At 40.2% G+C, this 19,826-nt stretch overlaps 3 protein-coding genes across 5 annotated transcripts; 2 read left to right on the top strand and 1 right to left on the bottom strand.

The window, feature by feature from the left end:
- Positions 1-23: 23 nt before the first annotated feature.
- LOC114878345 (A-kinase anchor protein 9-like) lies at positions 24-8,978 on the top strand. 2 transcript variants are annotated; one of them, XM_046284996.1, is made up of 7 exons: positions 24-455; positions 558-960; positions 1,683-1,874; positions 2,519-2,661; positions 2,724-2,888; positions 2,965-3,124; positions 8,934-8,978. In XM_046284996.1, exons 1-6 carry the CDS (start codon positions 82-84, stop codon positions 3,119-3,121), a joined length of 1,434 nt encoding a protein of 477 aa, XP_046140952.1. In that variant the 5' UTR covers positions 24-81; the 3' UTR covers positions 3,122-3,124; positions 8,934-8,978. The 2 variants fall into 2 exon arrangements, with proteins under 2 accessions (XP_046140952.1, XP_029047882.2); XM_029192049.2 differs by lacking the exon at positions 8,934-8,978 and adding an exon at positions 3,191-3,643.
- Positions 3,625-19,678, bottom strand: LOC114878321 (apoptosis-resistant E3 ubiquitin protein ligase 1). Of its 2 annotated transcripts, none has more exons than XM_029191961.2 (16): positions 19,547-19,678; positions 19,167-19,360; positions 8,683-8,839; positions 8,323-8,528; positions 8,016-8,215; positions 7,598-7,835; positions 7,342-7,511; positions 7,104-7,284; positions 6,824-7,035; positions 6,482-6,748; positions 6,334-6,409; positions 5,977-6,266; positions 5,785-5,910; positions 5,531-5,719; positions 5,197-5,459; positions 3,625-5,131 (listed from the first exon to the last, which is right to left on the bottom strand). In XM_029191961.2, the coding sequence occupies exons 2-16, from the start codon at positions 19,342-19,344 to the stop codon at positions 5,029-5,031; spliced, it is 2,856 nt and encodes a 951-aa protein (XP_029047794.1). In that variant the 5' UTR covers positions 19,345-19,360; positions 19,547-19,678; the 3' UTR covers positions 3,625-5,028. The 2 variants fall into 2 exon arrangements, with proteins under 2 accessions (XP_029047794.1, XP_029047803.1); XM_029191970.2 differs by lacking the exons at positions 19,167-19,360; positions 19,547-19,678 and adding exons at positions 10,891-11,090; positions 15,991-17,776.
- On the top strand, positions 9,113-10,511 carry LOC114878346 (leucine-rich repeat-containing protein 15-like). The gene is made up of 3 exons (XM_029192063.2): positions 9,113-9,249; positions 9,456-9,934; positions 10,097-10,511. Exons 1-3 carry the CDS (start codon positions 9,159-9,161, stop codon positions 10,442-10,444), a joined length of 918 nt encoding a protein of 305 aa, XP_029047896.1. The 5' UTR covers positions 9,113-9,158; the 3' UTR covers positions 10,445-10,511.
- Positions 19,679-19,826: the final 148 nt, after the last annotated feature.

The raw sequence follows: 19,826 nt of genomic DNA, 5'->3' as shown, positions 1-19,826 counted from the left end.
TCATACGCTTTTCGTCTCCATGACGAAAAGTAATAACATTTGTTACTTTAATGAAGAGTTTACTCGTGAATGCTATAAACGATGCCAGAAACTGCAATCATAACGAAAAGTATATCTTCCCTGAATGCTCCGAAGAGCAGCAGGGAAGAAACAAATCATTTTCTCGCCGAGAAGAGATTGGCGCGATGCATCCAACGTAAATTTCAAAAGTGTTCCCAACTCCCTATACGATGTCAGAAACCCGGTTCTTACTATCGCCCACCGAAGACCTCCTTCAGATTGACTGGTTTAACAACGATAAGTCGTACATCTCCGATTAACACGGCCAAAAGTTGTCCAGATAATTCAACATGTAACTCAATCTTCTGCGTGATTGGTACGCCATGCTGCAGAAAAAGCTTATCCATGAGTGATCTTTCACCGTCGATAATGGAGGCTGAGACCGGTGACCTCAGGTAAATCCCCGGTTGATAAGATTTCGAATCTTTTATTCTAGAATCTTTATTTGCCCCGTGGATCTACTTAAAAATATTTTCATTCTAATTTTGTAAATTTAGGTCGAATAGTAGTTCGACCACGGAGAGAATCGACGAAGGTGATAAAGTTAAAGACATTGCTGGTAACGATATCGGGATTACTGTCGGTATTAAAAATTGGATGGATGGTTTCGTGTCCGAGGAAGGGGGCTCACGATTCTTTCAGAATCCAGAAAAAGCTGCGAATTTGGTGTGCCGCGTGCTTATGCTGAACGCCTGGAGGCGTAGACGCAAGGAAATCTTGGGTTTTCGTCGAACGATCGACAATTTGAATCAGCAAGTGAAAAATCTTCATCTGCAGATCATCGTATTGCGTCGGTTGCTAGATACAGAGAATGGCCGCGTCTGTAAGCTAACTAACGAGGTTCGTCACGTTAGAACTCAGTTCGATGAAACGTTGAAAGAAAAGGATGCACTGAAAACGGTAAATTTTTATAATCTATAATTTTATCAAAGAAAGAGGAATGAACTAATTAGATGTATTTGAGTTTTTGCAACAGCAACGTTGCGATAGGTGATGGAACTATAGAAAGATGCCTAACGCCTTGCGGGCGATGAACAGCAGAGTTCAATGACGTGTATCTAACTAGGGGGATGACGCTAGCGTAAGAACTCGCGACACGAGTTTCGGCTCGTCAAATATTATAGTTGAGACAGTGAAATTTTTGGCATTCTTTAGCCAAACAAATATATGTTGCCAAGAATTTTAATAATGCGCCATGATACTTCGTCCGGTGTGAAATATTCTAGTCCGTTTGAAGTTTTTACAAATTTCAGAGTTTCTATACGGTGCACTGACATTTTTGTTTGCCATGGTTGTTAGTAATAATTAGAAATTAAAGATAAGATAATAAGAATATTATGTAGATTCATATGTATATGATTTGATTCGATACGATTACACGATACGATGATACTCATGGGCGTCGGTAGCGAGCCATTAATTAGTATATACCGTACAAGCAAGCGAGAAGTTGGCATCGGTCCAGCGGCTAATTGTGAAGCGAAAGAAGAAGCTGTATCGTATCGCGACAACAACAACGTCATAGATAAAACCAGGAATCCTCCTCTAGTTACTTTTAGGCACATGCGAAGTTCAACGCGGGGTGAATACGTTTTCACGAACTGGGTTACCGTTTATTACAGGAGACTGAGAAAATGGAGGGAGAGATCAGGCGTCTGAGCGAGTTATCCGAGGAGAGGTTGGTCACGGCGGAGAACGTGCGAAATGAATTGCTTACCGTGCAAGCTCAACTGCAGTCACTCGACGAACAGCTTTCGAAGGATAGAGAAAAACTGTTGAAATTACGCGAAGATAAAAAGATACTTCTAGAAAAGGTTCATTTTGTATTAAGTTCATGTCTTGTAAAAAATTGATTTTACTCGGTGACTCATTGTGTTCGTCGGAGACGAGTCTCCAGAGGGTGAACTCTCAGTTCCATGCGGATTTCTAGCGTTTTCTATGAAAGAATGAGTCACCCTTTCACCCTTCCGAAACAAGAAATTAATTCTTCAGGGGAGGAGCTTTCCATCACTGGTTTTTGATTTCGGGAGAACCTCTTTATATATATATATATATATATATATATATATATATATATATATATATATATATATATATATATATATATATATATATATAAAATATAGATTAACAAGGCGAATGATGCTATACTTCTTTTCAACTAAGGAAAGCTTAAGTTGCACGCGACCATACTTGCGAATAGGTCAACGGACGGAAGGATATACCGCATGGTTGAGTCATATCTTTTCTGTTTCATCGGTGACTCAATAACATATAGTTCTCCTTCCGTACTAAGAAAAAGGGATCGATACTTAGTTGACCTATTAATTCTTGCACGTGTACAGTTAAAACGATAATCGCAATAATACCGTCTAGCAGCCGCGGTTGCCTACTTATCGATTGCACCCTTTCGTATCTGATAAACTGTATTGATTACAACGTTGAATAATTTTTTCAGGTAACAGCCAGCGAAACTCTAGCTGTTGAACGAGGAGCGAGAGCGGACAAAGCAGAATCAGTTGGTGAGGAATTGCAGATGAAATTAGCTACGCAGATTGGACTGGTTGAATCTTTAAAGCAACAAATACAGCAATACGCAAAGTAAATTTAGTGGATGTAAATCTACTTAATTGATATTCTATTGACAAATGTCCCATTTGCAGGGAATTGAAAAGCAAAGAGGAAGAGAAATCGAAATTAGAGAAACGCTTAAAATCATCTGAAGAAACAGGAAGATCTCTACATTTGCGCACAGTTTTCTTGGAAACTCAACTAGCCGACCGAGAAACAACCTTGCGTCGCGTAGAGTCATCGTGCATTTCCCAATTGTAAGTTTTAACGATCCTCTGTGCCTGGTGGTAAATACTAGCTATCAAATTGTTCCCTCACTGTGAATCATTTAAGAGCGGAATTGAACGAATTGAGAGAACGTCTAATACGGCAGTCTCAAGAGGGGGGTTGGAGTAGCAGAATGCTTCAGCTTGCTGGTAGCGTTGTACGTGCACCCAGAGCCATTTTACGTACCCTGTTATCATCTACAGGTCCAGTGTTGACTTCTTAAAAGGTAATACAAAGACAAAGTTTATTTTGCATTTACTTAAATGTATAATTATGATTAATGAAATTTCAGCTACAGCCAATTGAGCGTTTATCTTCTACACTTTTGAGTTTCTTGTTGAAACAAAGAATTTGAAAAGTAGAACTTCCGGTTCAATGATTGTTTGATGAAAAAGTGGTGGTACTGGTGGGAAGGGAGTTAAATGGAAATTGAGGAAGGGGGAGAGTTGTATGGGATCGAGAAGATAGAAGATTGAGGGAGACAGTTTCTAAGCAATAGCAAATTCACGGGTACTCATATATTAACAAAATTTTATTTTTATTTATTTATGTATATTTTTTTTTTTTTATTCAATATACTTTCTGATACGAGCGTCTTTATGAAACGTGAAATATTTCAAATTGAAGAAAATGATCAATAATCCTCTATGATAGTCAGAGACACATTAGCGATTAAAACTTGATGCGATAACAAAACTTGGGATAAATAGAATAAATAAATATAGATACTGTTTTACTTTTTTAATCTATATTTTACATGTTTCTTTTCCGCGTAACATGATAAAATGATCAAAATAAGGTACCGTCAGCACTGCTGAACGTTAGATAATTTGCCATAGAGGTTAATTTTTTGTTCAACTACGAAATAACAGCAATAACAACAAATGCATTTGGTAATCGATAAATGTATATGTACAAGTAATCGTGTCTAAGCCATATTTTACATAATGTCTACGTTTCAGCAAAGACAAAACAAGGAGAAATTAAAGCGATGCCCACGGTACATTATTTTTTTCCAAACACGTTACAGTAGACCGTTAAAATCTAAGTAACCACGTACGAGTGACACAAATACGACGTGTCTGATCACATTTCTCATTATTGTGTACTTAAGTACAAGATAAAATTATGATTTTTTCGTTTCGTTTGATAACATCTCTGCGGTATCCTCATTTTTCTACTTTTACCATTACGATGGATTCATTTTTGTATCTTACTTGAAGCGAAGAGACGGCACATATTTCGGTTGGAAGATTCGCTCTTGTTATCACAAAATCGTTTCACTTGTTTCTGAGTACATCGGTACTGAGTACATAGGTGTAGTATGTAACTTTCGCTAGTCGTTCTAAAACATCTGTTATTGCATATATTAATCGCGACAACAAATAATGCTGTTCTACGATTCTGAGACTGGATTTGATCGTACTCGCTGACTTGCTATTTTTTACAAATTCCAAATGAGAAAACGTACGTAGTAATTAAAAAAGAAGGTGTGAATGACACTACATCTATAAAAATATTAGAGGTCGAGTAGTATGTATTTTTTTAATATTGCATATAAGAAACTTAAAAGAGGAAAATGAATAACAATTTTTTCAGATTTTACTGAATTATGTGCTATTTTCATCTACTGCAGCAATTACGTAAAGGAAAGAAATTTATTTCATCGCATTTCGACAGAACTGTAGAGCTGAATATGTCGAATCTCATGGCTTGAGGAACGTGTACGTACTTACTTTTATGAGTATTAAAATTTACAATACTTTTATATTACAACAAACCTTGATACAGTAAATTGAGCAATTTAGATGTTCCTGTAAGATTGCTCTTTGTATCACCTCTTTATAAAAACGTTACCGCAAGCCAGTAAAAATATCAGTACATATATCGTTGATCTTTTATGTTTTAAAACATTGGATTGTTCTTTGATAGTCGTTTAGCAAAACACAATAAAGGATAATTTCAATAATCTCTAAGTCACGTATCAAAGTGTGCAATAAAAGTGGTTTTCTCATTTAGAGAAAATTACATTATCTTTTCTTCTTAAGTAAAACTATGTTAATAATATGAAAGAAAAATTAAACATCGTTGTTAGGATAAGACTAGAAATTAGTGGATAAATAATCTCGTTTAAATCATACCAAAACCTTCTGTACCCTCGCTAATCGCTAATAATAAAGCACGTTCAAAGTGATCGTAACATTCGTAATCGGGTAAGCAGAGTTGATTAAAGCTGTAATAAAAAAAAATATATAATGATTACTATGAAAATTAATGTTATAGAAGCAAGAAACTTACCAAGTGTGCGCTGTAGGCAAATTAGCAAATGTTGGTGCTGCTGTGATTTGAAATCGTGGACTTAGTTGTTGAAATCCACCGGGTGGTAACTGCGAGCAACCTGTAGTGAATTGTAATAATCGGGCCATCTCTTCCCGTGTGAAGTTACTAACTGCTGTCCAAAACCAATCGAGAACTCTGAGAAACTCTGGAGTACGTCCATTAGCTATATGATGGGCGCGTAGATCTGCCACGCTGTATTCTCCAGTCCCACACAGTAATAACTATAATAAATGAAGTGTTCGATAAAGAAAACAAAAAAACATCAAATGGAAAAACTTGCAAGATCACATACTTCTAGTTCATTTTCATCAAATATGCCTAAAAGGTTATCGGGGATTAGCTCGTTCAGGCCCCTTAAAAAATGTTCTACTTCGTTTCGTATAGAACTGGTGAGTCTATGTTGCGCCAGTGCATCCAAATAACGCAGTTTCGTGTCGTTAGTGACTCGGATCTTGCTACCACCTGGGATTAGTTCAGCTACCTATAACGAGCGCAATGTAGTAAGAAAATTGTTGTATCTACAAGAATGGAAACTTCTGATCATACTTTTAATAATTGACCGTCTTTATCGTATTCTTCTTCTACAAAATACAATTCCATTTCCTCAACATCGTTCTCAAGAATATATTTTATCTTGCTCAGGTATAGGTCCGGATCATCTTGCTCGAAATACTATGGTAGAAAAAAAGATATAGTAAATAGTAACAATGGATATAGAAGAGATTAGTATATATTTACTTTATAGTGCACTCTGAGGCCTATGATTTGTGCAAGAAATGATCTTGTGAATCTTGCACGCACTAATTGGCGATAGGAGCCACCAAGCGCGGATTCATATAGGCATTTTCCCACGATTCTTCCTGCAAACTCGTAGTGTTTTAATTTAAGGTGTTGAGGCCGTTTACTGTTAGGATGTACTAAAGCTTGTTGTGATTCTCCAAAGGAAGCGAATAAGCCGTTTCCTGAATCGAATAGAGCCGCACAAATTAGTTCGAACCATTCTCGCCTTAAACCTCCCCAATCAACACCTGGAATACAACATAAAAATTAAAATTGTTTTAAATAAAATAAGATCGTTTCACGAACGAGGCATACCCTGTTCCCCTTGAAAGGTAATTTCGAAATTCCGGCACCAATCGTTCACGGAAAATCCTTTGCTGGCTTTCATAGACTTCAAAGAAGAAATGTTAATATAAGTACCTGAATACAATAGGAATCAATTAAGTTACTATTTAATATTTACCGACTCCAATAATTTGTCCCGTTGAACTTTCATCGAAAGCTTTTCATGACAATGTTTCTGATGATGCTTTCGAACTTCGTGATAAAAGAAATCTTGCTTGTCAGCGAATGTTTCGCTTCCCCCTATGTTTTTCAAAAGGAACAACGTAAACGTAGCGGCTATTATGTCTCGGTACAAAGAAATTAATTCGACAGGTGGTTGACATCCATCGTCGATAGAAAAAGAATGGTAACCATCGTAATGATTAGTCGGACAATCAAAATGGAACTGAAAGATATGGCTTTGAGTTATTATACAGTATAAAATGAAACTTTATTTTTTCATTTTAAGACCTGAACTTACTTTGGTAGATGGACAAAGCCTGAAAGTAACTAGTCTTTTCGGAATTATTCTCAATAAATATTCCTTGATCGTAAGCTGTTTGGGTGAAATGAAACAGAAAACTTTTTTCGGTTTTGAAAACTTTTCGCCTTGCATACCCAACAATTTCGCAGCATAACAAATATCGGGGTCTTTTGTGGCCACGTTGTGGTGTACCATCCTTGCAACATCACCTGTGACGATAATATCATTAGAAAAATACATTCTTCATAATGTCACTTCCCGATGAAATTATTCGTACTTTCGAGTACAATGATGTCAAAATCCCCGTTGTGCAATTGTAGTCCAGCTAAACTGACTGTTGCATGATAACAACCACCCTTCGGAAAGGTAACTTTCAATCGAATCCTTTGAATTGGAGAGCCATAATCGAGTTGTATACTACAATTCGCTCCCATTGGTTTATCCGGTTCAATGCCAGTCTATAATAAGAACAATTATAGAACCAGTGATCAGCAATCTATCAATTGTTCACTTGCCTGAGTAATATTGACTTGGTATCCTTCCGTAGGACTATCGCCGTTTCTAAATATACACAAATTATCGTATTCATCTCGTGGCTCTATCGTCATAGAGTGCGCAATTCTAGCTGTACAAACTACCGTAGAACTTTGTCGTACGAAGACGGTCTTGTTTGGATCTGGAGGACCTAGAAAAATCAAACAATTCTAGGCGTTTGATTTTTCGCGGCTCTTGAAAATTTTCAACGGTTGATCACCGATTGTGTAAACATACCGGGAAGGAAATTCTTAAGAAATGGGCTTCCGTGTACGTGACACGAACCAATAAGTACAGCTATTCGATATTGTCCAGCATACCGGACAGTAAACTTGACCACTGCGGTGTTTGCAGCTAAGGGATCGGTGCCTCCCAACTCTATCAGGGTAGTCACCTTTCGCGTTCCTTCTGTGACTTCTACGATTAAATTGTCCTTGTCGCAGATTGGATACGGTTGGCCGTTGCGTTGATAGAACTGTAAAAGAATATTTCAAAGGGTAAATATATAAATGAAACGTATCAAGGTAGTTTCAAGGAGTCGTATAGCAGAATCGATGAAACATTTTAGTTATTCGAGAATAAGTAGCGTTCGAGGCGCCTATCATTTTCATGGTAATTTGTACTTTCACAATTGAGAAAGTTTCATACTGTGTACCTTCACGGTAAAAGTCATTGTCTCTCCTACGAGCTGTGGCTCATCCCATTCAAAGTGAACGCGGCAGTTGCTTGGTAATAAATACTTTCCAGTCACATACTGCAGGAGGGAGTGTTTTGCTTCCGGTGCTAGAGCTGGCTGTGTCATAGCAGCCAGGGTCACTAGCCCTGCTACCGACACAGAAACTACCAACATACCACCTATGGACAATTCAATGAGAAAAGAATTATTTCTTTCAATCTGTTATTGAATATATTTCACGTCCGTTTCAAATAATTCATTTCAACGAATAAGAATGAAATAGTACCCCATGTCCAGGCGTCTTGATGTTGGCTGTTTTTGACAACGGCACTCCACAGATCAGCCTTCAGGGTTTCTAAATCTTCCTTTGAAATAGGCAATGTCTGTCTGGCCTCGTTCCATCGTTGTAGATCTTTGCCAAAAGCTGTCCGTACCGTGTTCTCCTCCACCCAATACACGTCCTCCAGAGACATCACTTCCATCTGCATCAACCTGACCAGGCAAAAACAGATTCATTCTTTTTTTTTCTTCTGTTTCAGTTGAATTCGGTCAGTCGGTCGATAAACAAATGTGCCGTTTCTTTTTACAGCCTGGTGTAGGGCTATTTTGTGTACTAAATATATGCATAGCGCATATATTTGCTTACTTTTGGTAATGGCTATGCAGGCCATGGTCCGTCAACCACTGACGTAAAACCAGCCTCTGTTGCAGCAAACGTGCAGCGCGTTGCAATCGTTCCTCGTCCTGTGCCGGTAATTCTGGCAACGCGTCCACTTCGCCACAGCTTGCAAGGGTTGAGATGCCTGCAACATAAAAAATGCATCATTTCACATTCCGTCACTGTATCGTCCAAAGCGGAGAATCTTGATTCTAGATTCTGAATTTCCAACGTTTCAGATATAAAAGACGATGGTAACATGAAAAAAGATTGGAAAACTGTTATCGAACAAAAGAGGCTGTTATGATTTTTAATTAGCGATCCATGGAAACAACGATAGCGTCCGAGTATCTGTCGCAGAACACAGGAAACGAGTGTTTTGATAATTCCGAACTAGTCGTGTCCGCTTTCAATGCGTCGTCAGTCGTAAAAAAACCGTCGAATCGTGTGCAGACGATTTTGAAATGCGGTGCACGTCGTTCATTCTTCTGCTGTGCATTCTCAACTGCATCGCGCTCGTGTATACGAAATGCACCGTGAGCAAACAGGAACGAGGTGAGGTAAACTCTTTCGTCTACTCTCGGTTTTCCCTTCTTCCGACGAAATTGGAAAACTAATACGTGGTAGAATCCTACTAAAGCTTTTCTGCTGCCTTGAAGTACGTGGAATATTCGTGGTCTTCGTTCGGCTCCGAAATATCTCCAAATTAGGATTTTTTAATACAACCCAAATTGTGTTCTTTTTTTTTCTTTGTAAAACAGGATCTGCTGCTCGTTTGCAATGTTCCAACGTCACTCTGGCAATGGTATCGAACCAAAATACAACCGACGTGTTGTCGATAATGATCTTGAACTCAAATATACGGTACATTCCGAAAGGAGCTTTTGCGAGATACGCCAGGACCTTGCAGTCACTGAACATCAATAACTGCGACGTATTAGACATCGATCCAGCTGCATTCGAAGGGTTGACCAGCTTGAAGAAGCTCAGTTTATCAAACAACAAGATTACGCAAGTGAAGGGGGAATGGTTCAAGGATACGGTGTACTTGGAACAGTTGGACCTGTCGTTTAATCAAGTTATCAAGTTCGAGCCAGCGATCTTCGGCAAGCTGTTACTTCTCAAGCGACTCGACGTTAAAGAGAATCTTTTAACTTGTTTGGATCCTTCCACGCTGCCTGGAGGTATCGACAAGGTCCTCTTCTCTGGAAATCCTCTAACTTTTAAATGTCGAGCCAAGGTAAGAAACGACGTTTCACTTTATTCGTTTTCAATCATTTAGCCTCGTTCATCATTGGATCATGCATTTGTAAATGACCGCAAAGGGTTAGATAATAATTCGTATCTGACAATGCGGAGATTGTTGCGATTTAGTTTACCTATTGATCCGTGGAAATTACAGCTAACTCTGTGGATGCGGGATCATGGCGTAAACTACAAGACCGAAGAGAGTGAGAAGGAAGCGTGGTTGGATAAGCTGCTTTGGCTCTGCGCCATCAACGATGCGAGCGTGGCCGAATCGGAGGTCCTGATGAAAGAATGCGTTATCCTGAACCTGTTCAATCAGCTCCGTACAGGATTGAGCACTGCGGAATCTTACCCTTTATCAGTGTCCCAGGAGTGTGTCAACGCGAGGAATCTTCTGACTAGTTGCATTGTCACGCAGACTCAGAGATTTCAGGCGTTCACGAATGGAAATGCGATTAAAAATCTTCTTCTATATTTGTATCAGGCTAGATCGAGTATTTGAGGGCGATGAGAAGAAATATTTATATATATTGTTACGGTAAAAATAAATCGTCTTCGTGAACATTGAATTTTTCATGACAAAAGAAATGAAAAAGTCCTTTACCAGTTTTTAATCTGAGGCTTTGTTCCTGAGATACAAGCGATTGAAAGTTTGATCTTCAACTTCCGGGGCGTCGTGTTCCCCCGGAAGTGAAGGAGCAAACTTTCAATTGCTTATATCTCAGGAACGAAGCCTCGGATTGATAAATGGTAAAGGATTTTTCGATTTACTTTTTCACCAAGAATTTGTTTGTTAATCTAGAAATCTGTGCAGTATTAAAAAGCTTCTGTGATCGTTGACCTTCGTTCGTACGGAAGGAACATTTTCGTCGGCTGTTTCTGTTCGTTGAAAGAACTTTTTCGATCGGTTCAATGTGCGGAAATAGTCTTCGAGGATGATTTACTTACCGGAAGAAGCGCTACCGCTGGGCCGCAGCGACATGCCGATGGACGATATCTCGTCGGCAAAGATATCTTTGTCGCGTTGTCCATCCCGGCAGCCTCGATTTTTGTCCGGCATAATTCCTCTTCCTGGCTCGTCAACTTTTACCGACTATCGAGCATTCTCTTTCGTTCACCGTCGCATCGCTCGCTCGTCACGAGGTCATCTTTTCGAAACATCAGCAATTGTTTTATTCCTTTTGTTCGTGTTTTTTCGATATTTTTATGTCGCGGAATATGGACGATTCGAAATCGACCTACCAAGGGTGTAAAAGATACCTCTCTAAGTGACATGAGCATAACGATCACGACGCTTAGAGGGGGATGTTTTCTTTTAGCTTTTAATAATGCTATCTCTGAATTTATAGGACATTAAGATGAAACAGCAACGATCGCGAGAATAGCGTCGATATTGCACTTTGATGATGGATTTCGTTCCCTTTCCCTCCATTGCTCGCAATTGCCACCACGTACAACACGGCTCAGGTGATAAATCGTGCAAGGGTATACCACGAGACGAGCATGGAAAACACGGGTACGATAACCCCAGTTTGACCCCGAGTGGACTCTTGACCCGGTTTCGATGAACGTTTAATTCATAGTAACGTATCGTTCCACGTTGATTAAATCGTCGCGGCGATCGTATAATTGGCGTCGTTAATCGGTCAGGCTGAAAGCAACACCGGACAATCGAGTATCGTCGAAACTGTGTTGTCCTGTCGGTCTATCTTTATTCGGATCGCTCGATTTGGGTCAACACGGGCGAAATTTTATAGGGTAAAACGGAGCAATTCCGATCAGCCCGTTACTTTTGCTTCATCAAATATTGGAACCCAACGATTTTAATCAAATTTTATACACGTACCGTTACAAGGAAACTTCAAATCTCGGAATCGCCAATTTATTATCAACGAAACACGAGCAACAAAGGAAACGGTGACGTAACGAAAAATAGTAAGAAACATCAGGGGACTTCGGGGGATAAGTGTTCCATTAGCGAAAGCATCAAAGCTCTCGAGCAGTGAAGATCGCGAAGTTAAAAGGAGGATACCTACTCTCAGACCTTTCTTCAACTCTCCTCCCTCGTTTCTCGCGGTCTGGTCGCAGGAAAAGAAATGAAAGAGAGGTAAAAAAGATAAGAATAAAGTGTAAAAAAAGTGTACCGCGGTACAATGAGAGAATCAAGCGGGTAGAGCACGGCAAGCTCGCGTGGACTCTTGACCTTTTCGAACGGATATCCTTCACTGGCATTACTTCGTGCTAACGATCCTTTTGGTGCTAAGAGGGGAGCAGAGGGAGAGGAATAGGTGGAGGAGGCCAGGGAAAACCAGGGCATACGTATGTCATACATTCTCATGATTATGCATGAGAGGGTTGCTGGTATTACCAAGGTAGGAAAGATCGATTCTACCGCTTTTCATGCACACTTTTATGTCTATCATATGTTGCTAAAAAAATTTTTTTTTTCTAAAGAAAAGTACATCAACACCTACGAAAACCTATGGTTCAATGAATATTTACTACGGTGTGTCTATGGTGTTACCCATAGTGTCGATCTGGAAGTTCCAAGAATCTCATCGACCATACACGTTTTCTCCTCGAACAGAGAATGTTCAATAATCGACGTTACAAATTCTAACAGCTGTGCATGACGTTTCATTTTGTTGAGAAGTTCTCAGAACTTTCAGCGCGACCCGCGATACTCCTCGCGGCAAATGTTCCAATAAGTTAATCTACGAGTCGGCTGTTTGATATTTCGGTAACCGATACCTCGGAGGAATATCGGTGCAGGTCAGGAGCAAAGTTGGTGACACAGTTTCAGCAGCGACACCATAGCGCATAACCCGGGTATGCTTTCGCGTTAATGGAAACCGTGCCGTTACCTTAACACCGGCACGATAAAACGGCTGCTCTTTCTCTTTTCCGGGAAGAAAAACCAGGTCCGAGCAATAAGTTCTCGTCGAGGCGAACTTTATTTTTTTTTTTTCTTCTCTTTTCGAGGATCCTCGGAAATTAGCTGCGCACGAGGATACGGTGAAAAGACGCGAAAGCGTGAATACCACCCTCCCACTCCCGCAACGAGCAATTGTTTTCTGGATTAATTAAAATCTTGCCTGCTACTCTGCGCGGATGAAAAAGCAGAGAAAAAGGAATGCTTCCTTTCAAATGAGATTTACCTAGTCGACGGTTAGGGAAAGTTAGAAGGTATCGGAATCGATGGATCCAGGCTGGAGGGAAATGGATACAGCTGGATCAAAGATGGCACACATTCGAACGTTATTTTTCCGTCTGCGGATAGACTTTCTAGTGAAATAATCGCTGGTTCGCAGGTGCATCCGGCTATGTTGGTAATTTACACGAGGGTGTTCGGTGAATATTCCAATTCCCTAACGCGTAAACCCAGCTACGATATTTCAAAGTTTATCATAAGCAATTAAATTTTCATTTTCTACTACCAACGAAAACGTAACAATGAAAAGTGGAAAAAATGACCTGCCATAAGAGAGAAAGAAAAATGGGTGTTAAAGGGCTAAAGGTCAGAAAATTTGGGAGCTCAGTTGGACGAATATCGCGGGATGATTAATGTGGCCCGTGTTCGCGGTAAAACGTAATTGGTGTCCCGGAATTTGCTGCGTCGCACAGTCGACGAAGATAACGCCGTTAAATTCGCGTTGCTTTATTGCCGCTCCTGTATGCAATTTACATAATCCCTGAAAGCGGAAAGCATTGCTCGTCCCGTCGATAGTTTTTCTCCCTTTATTCCCCGCTCGCGCGATATACACCGCGCTTGATTCATTGGCTCGAATCGCGAACGTTTCGAAGGTATAGAATTTTCCAAAATATTCGATGCAATTCGAAAGGTAAATGTATTATTTTTTAAATCAATCTCAGAGATACGTAGATTCAGAAATTTTATCTCGACGATTTTATATTCGTAATCAATCCCGTTGAAAATGATTGATCATATTCAACATTTCCGATGAGTCTCTTGAAAAATGTACTCTTCACAGTAGGTCGATCGATTCTCGCAGTCGATTTACGCGGATTTTCCTCGACCTACCAGCCGAATCTCCGTCTCCGGATCGGATTTAATTTGCAATTCTCTGTAGTGTGTAATCAAGCACGGCGAAATGGTTTCCAACCGTTTAAGTCGTATCCCCTGTTCCAGCCGGCTTTCCACGCCATTTCATCGACGCCGTTTCTATAATATTCCCAGTCTATAGCTTATATCATTCTACTTACGTATTATGTTTGTGAAATTTCTTGCGAATGACAAATGAAAGTTATCTGTTTGTCAATGGATTATTTTATCTATAGAAATTTCTCGATTGTTCTTGCTGGAAATGAAAACAAAGTTTGATGTTTATGAATCGCGTCGCGTTCGATACGACGATTAATTTTTCACGGGGCAAGTGGAGCGTGCCGAGGAGTCAGCGACGTTTTCTCCGGGATGTTCTCGACGGACAGGGTACAATTTTTCTGCGTAAAAGCCCAAAGGTTAAGGTCAGTCAGGAAGATCGATACTTTTCTCTTGGTAATGTGTTTGCGAACATATCTGCACGCAACATCGCGACTCGAAGAAAATCGATTCCTTGCACCGATCGACAGACGTATCCGGTCAGCTATAAGTTGCTTACTTGGGGTCAAATCAATTCGAATGTCATCATCCTACGTTAATCTACCACGCGTCATTATTGGTTACACAGACGACCTCGCATATGATCAATCAAACCGTACAGTCGTCAGGTTGCACCATTTGACACGATTTGATGACATAAAATTATGACAAAGTAACACTTGTGGCATATCAATTTGAAGCTTAAGAGTCGGAGAAAACGACTATGTAAACGCTTCAGGCAGAAACTGCCTGGTTCTCCATTGGGACAAGGAATGAATGAACGTTTTCTTTTTTTTTTTCAATGAGGAATCATCCATTTTGTATTAAGAATATTAATAAATCTTTTATATAGTCATTTTCGTTAAACTTTAAGCTTTAAATTGATATACAATAAGTGCTAGTTTGAGATACTTTTATGTTACAAATTCCTGGCAGACTTTCTACGTTTCAAAACCAAGCTGACAGAGGAGAAGGAACTTTTCAAACATGAAAATTCAATTTTCTTTTCGCCAATCTCTCTCAGTCGAGTTTCAAGATTGCAGCGTCGACATCGACACCGATAAAACGCATTAACCGTAGAATCTTTTTGGTAGTGGTGGGCAGGAAAAAGAGAGAGAGAGACTCAAAGTGTCGCAATGCAGGTTGTGCATTCGTTCTAAGACGTGCTCTAGGCGAATCTCTGACTTTCGAGAAGGTCCAAGTCTGTCCGATGTCAACCTTCGAACTTTCTACAGTGTCCCAATGACGTAAATTGTCCTTTTTGCAAGGAAACCTTTCCTCTCGACCACTCTACCTCGGGCTAACAAAGTGTTTTAGCAGCTCGTTGCACCGACGATGAGAACAGACATCGAGTACAGTTTAGAAATTCAAATAGAACCGACGGATGCTGAAGAAGCTTCTGCCCCTACCCCTTTACCTTCAGAGACAAGCACTCGAATCGTGTTACTTTTCTCTCGAGGAACTTTCAGTAGCATCGTTGAACTTGCAGTGCTACGCAACGACCCACGAGGAAAACGTTGATACGGCTTAAAGCAAACTTTTTGGCACGAATAGCTCGACTTTTTAATTAGACACGAGATTTGTTTCGTTGTCATTGGTGAGCACCATAGACACACTTTTAGTTTTACTTATTTTTAACAATGCTAATTTGAGTTTGATACTAGGTTAATAATATAGCACAGCGAATTGTTAATTCTTGTTAAATACGATAAATGTCTACTATAATTACATTGGAATTAACAAACTGCCGCTCAAAATGTAGATACACCTGTGTCTAGTCAGACGCGGTCTAAAATAAGTTACCAAGAATAATAGAGATTGATTTTCTTATTAGGTCAGCTACCAAATGAAATGAAATGAGAAAATCTTGGCGGTCGATTTCGATCATGAAATACGAAAAGAAAAACATTCATCACGTGGTTATTACCGAAAGTAAATCATTCACTTACGAGTCAACTCTTTCCCGTCTCGTCACCTGAAGATCGTCTGTCCACCAGAGAGTATCGTGGCAAACTCGAAGACTTCGTAACAAATAAAAATCGTGTGCCAGTAGACGAAAGAAGCGTGGTGTTCACCTAAGATCGTCTTCGAAGCTTCTTTCAGATGCGAACAAATAAAAAAACGTAACCCTTCCTCGTCGTTGCACTTGTCGTTATAATATTACAATCGCTACAATATTTTTGTCTACGTGGCTCGTAACAAGGGTAGCAAATCAACGTGTCGTGGGTGTTCTAAGCAGTCCCGAGGGTACACGCGGTGGTTAAAAAGAAACGGGTTCAAGGGAACGGAGGGTAAAATAGAATAGGAGATACGGGGTTGGTGGTCGGTAGGGATGAAAAAAACGCGAGGTTGTTCTACGACCGTGTATCGGCTCGTTTCTACTATGGATCAAGTTTTGACCCAGTGTGTCAAAGACTCGGTAAACGCGCGAACATCCGAGGCTCGTTTCCGTTTTCACCCTTTTCTGGTACGACGTTTGTAAGCTGGTTCACGCGTACTCGCCCTCTGGCAACGCGCATAATGCTCACGTTTGTTGTCCGTGATCGAGACCGTGGCAAAATGTATAAGGGTTGAGTTCGTCGAACAGGGTTGTTTTGGCCGAAGCGAGAATGCCCCGACGTCCGAGATACAACCCGAGGAGACGATGCGATGCGACCTCGACAATCCACTCGCGCGGACTCACGCTAGACGACTGCATGCGATACGATTACGCGGCACAGAGCCACCCTCTGCTTGCCACCCGTTCCTCCACTCCCACTCCGTAACGGACCACGCCAAGGCAGACGATCGTGCCTCGTCCTTCGCGTTTTCTTCCTTCTTGCGGAAAAGTCGACGCGAACATGCAGAGATTCCATGGAACCACGGCTATTAGGTACCAGGTGAAAATGGGAGATTTCGACCTCTCGTATAGGTAGTTTTTTTAAATGTTTCTTATCAGGCTGCGTTAAGAGCTGGTAAAGTGCTCCACAGTATCTTGCCATTCCATTATATGACCCAGGGGGTTTTCACCCCCAGAAAACACGTGTTGAATATACGTACTTATTCGGGTTCTATATCATATCAAAATTGCATAAAAATTGATGTGTATTAATTGAGTAACATCGGAAACAAGATTGATTAATTCGATACCTCGTAGTCGATGAAATTTTCAACATTCGAGTTACTCGTTGGACCTTTAACTGTGTACGGTTTGGATTTTTCCAATAATTGCAAGCGTGCTTGTCGCCCGATCGTAAAGAAGTGCTCTTGTTCGCATTGGACGCTCTCGACATCTGGTCACATTTAATCTCCGACGATTTACGATCAATAGAGGATAGGGTAAAGCACATATTCGGGCTAGCTACTTGCTGACGGAATGAAATCGTTACTTTATCTTCGGCAATGCAATCTTGCTTTCTGCAGTGTCGACGGAAGTGCAACACTCGCAAATCCCCTTGAAAGGACCGTCGAATTTTCTCCTGTCAGATCAGCAATTTAAATACACACCTCTCATCTGAACGATTTTAAACGATTTAAACTTTGCAATTAAATTGATGGAGATGTTTTATCAAGTGGCCAGTTATTGCGTCAATGGATTCTATCCGATGGACAGATGACACACTTTCATTTAGAGCTTAAATTTTAAGCCGACGAGCTTGGCAGATCGAAGGTATTTATTATTCAGCTGCAAGAGTACTGGACCATTAACGCATTGGATGCCACAGTGAAAACTGCTATATCTGGTATGCGATGTTTCAAGAAGAATTATTAACACTTTGATGGCTGGTGTCAGTTCATTTGTATAATCATGTAAATTGAAAACATAAATGATATCGTCAACACGCTGAATGCCCCGAGGATTCGTACATTTAATAACAATGTCATTATTACTATATCTACATTAGGTATGTAATATACATTTAATAACAATATCATTATTACTATATCTACATTAAATATAATATAATATACTGATTCCTTCCTACAGATCAATACACATTTAATAACAATATCATTATTACTATATCTACATTAGATATAATGTAATATACTGATTCCTTCCTACAGATCAATAGACATTTAATAACAATATCATTATTACTATATCTACATTAGATAAGAAAAGTCTAAGAAAATTGATTATACATATAGCATGCCGTACTACACATGGCTGTTTTCACTGCGACAGTCAAAGTGAAAACCAGCCAGTACAATGTTTTCAGCTAGTAGTAACATCCTGCAATGGACAGACCCGAAAAAGTAGTGTGTCCGTGTGTACCCAGACGCGAAAGGGGTGAGCGAGATGAGCGTCCCCCACCCCAGCGCCCGTCGAGTACAAACAGCGCGCAGTGACATTGCTGCAGCTAGGAATTTCGTATCCATTCGTTCCGTTCCACCAATAACGAGGCACAAAAGCTTAGCCCGAACGAGCGTCCGCGCATGCGCGGACCTTGTTGGCACCAACCGGGGCCAACACGATAAAAGTTCGGATACTGACGCAGATTTATCAGCATCTTGGTCGCGTTGGGCTCCAGATATAACGCGAAGGACGCGTGTATGAAAAAATGAGCAAGATAAAGGAACACTTCGCATACTTTCCGATAAGAGCCGCCTGATCCTCTCGAACGTATCTTTCTTAGAAGATAATAATATTGTATCAAAATACTTTTTTCGTTTAAACGAAATAAACGAATAATCAGTTGGATCTTGACGTACATTTCCGCGGTAGTTTCACTTTCATACATTATTGCGTGTGAGTTCATTGCACGTTGCTCTGATATTCAAGCAAGTTAATGAATTCCTAAGGATCGTGATTCTTGCCAAAGTAATGAATAGCGTTTGCATGAGCAAACTTGTAGCTGACTTCCTCAAGTTTACGCTACCGGACAATTAACGCGTTCCGGAGGACCGATAACCTTACAATGGCATCCGGTGTCTATCGCACAGAAATTGACTACTTGCCAAAAGGTGAATTCTGTCGTTAAAAGGAACGATAATGAATTCACTGGCCTCGAAATAAATCACCGTTTCATTTACATTTTTCACCCACCCTATCTTGGATATATTTTATTTAAATTTGTAAATGTTTCAAAACTGTTACTATCTATAAATTATAACAAAACGGTATAATCAAGTGAACTCTGACCTTTCGTTTTGAAGAGAGGCCGGTATTGTGTCAGGCCAATTTCAGCAAGCCACTGATCTGCTTCGGTGAGATCCCCGTTGTTTCCATTTCCGGTGGCTAGCATCAGAAGTTTGCCAAGGGACAGGACCATAGAAAGGGCCAGGAATACCCCCGACAATACAGTCGACCATCGTGCCATTTCCTGACCGGTGCATCTTCAAAACGAACGGTTATAAACTATACACTTGACACACCGCGTGCATACATGCACACAATGTCATACATATAGTCGGCTGTTAACAGGTTAAGTAGTATGAATTGGAGGTTATGTCACCGTGGTGTTTGTAAACAAATATGCGCCGGTGAATGTAGCCGGTTGTGTAATACGTTTTTTAGCTTACCACATTATCGTAGAGCTGATCATCGGTACACGTAACAATTGTCAAAACCGTCGTTGCGCAGTTTTATAGGAGTAAGAATGCGTGTAGTCAGACAGAATGGGGATAACTGTAGATGGAGTGACAGGTGGGGAACACTATATAGGTAACCTAGGGACTTCGAGCGCCGGTATTTCTTCCAATGGTCAGACTGAAAATCAATTTTTAATACATCTTTCTTAGCGTGAGTCGATATTAAAATACTTATACGTATAGAATTTCAAAGCATCGCATTCCTTATCTT

Source organism: Osmia bicornis, chromosome 3, assembly GCF_907164935.1.
Source record: "Osmia bicornis bicornis chromosome 3, iOsmBic2.1, whole genome shotgun sequence".
NCBI classification, from domain to species: domain Eukaryota; kingdom Metazoa; phylum Arthropoda; class Insecta; order Hymenoptera; family Megachilidae; genus Osmia; species Osmia bicornis.
This window is presented reverse-complemented; position numbering and strand designations above follow the sequence as displayed.

Bases quoted from the DNA above. Each gene is read 5' to 3' on its own strand.
- LOC114878345 (XM_046284996.1), top strand. From the start codon at position 82: ATGCCAGAAACTGCAATCATAACGAAAAGTATATCTTCCCTGAATGCT. The intron at 456-557 runs GTAAATCCCCGG...TTGTAAATTTAG, and splicing joins GCTGAGACCGGTGACCTCAG to GTCGAATAGTAGTTCGACCA. The intron at 961-1,682 runs GTAAATTTTTAT...CGTTTATTACAG, and splicing joins AAAAGGATGCACTGAAAACG to GAGACTGAGAAAATGGAGGG.
- LOC114878321 (XM_029191961.2), bottom strand. From the start codon at position 19,344: ATGGCACGATGGTCGACTGTATTGTCGGGGGTATTCCTGGCCCTTTCT. The intron at 7,836-8,015 runs GTACACAGTATG...ATTCTTTTACAG, and splicing joins CAATGACTTTTACCGTGAAG to TTCTATCAACGCAACGGCCA. The intron at 6,749-6,823 runs GTAAGTTCAGGT...CATATCTTTCAG, and splicing joins GGCTTTGTCCATCTACCAAA to TTCCATTTTGATTGTCCGAC.
- LOC114878346 (XM_029192063.2), top strand. From the start codon at position 9,159: ATGCGGTGCACGTCGTTCATTCTTCTGCTGTGCATTCTCAACTGCATC. The intron at 9,250-9,455 runs GTGAGGTAAACT...TTTGTAAAACAG, and splicing joins CGTGAGCAAACAGGAACGAG to GATCTGCTGCTCGTTTGCAA. The intron at 9,935-10,096 runs GTAAGAAACGAC...TGGAAATTACAG, and splicing joins CTTTTAAATGTCGAGCCAAG to CTAACTCTGTGGATGCGGGA.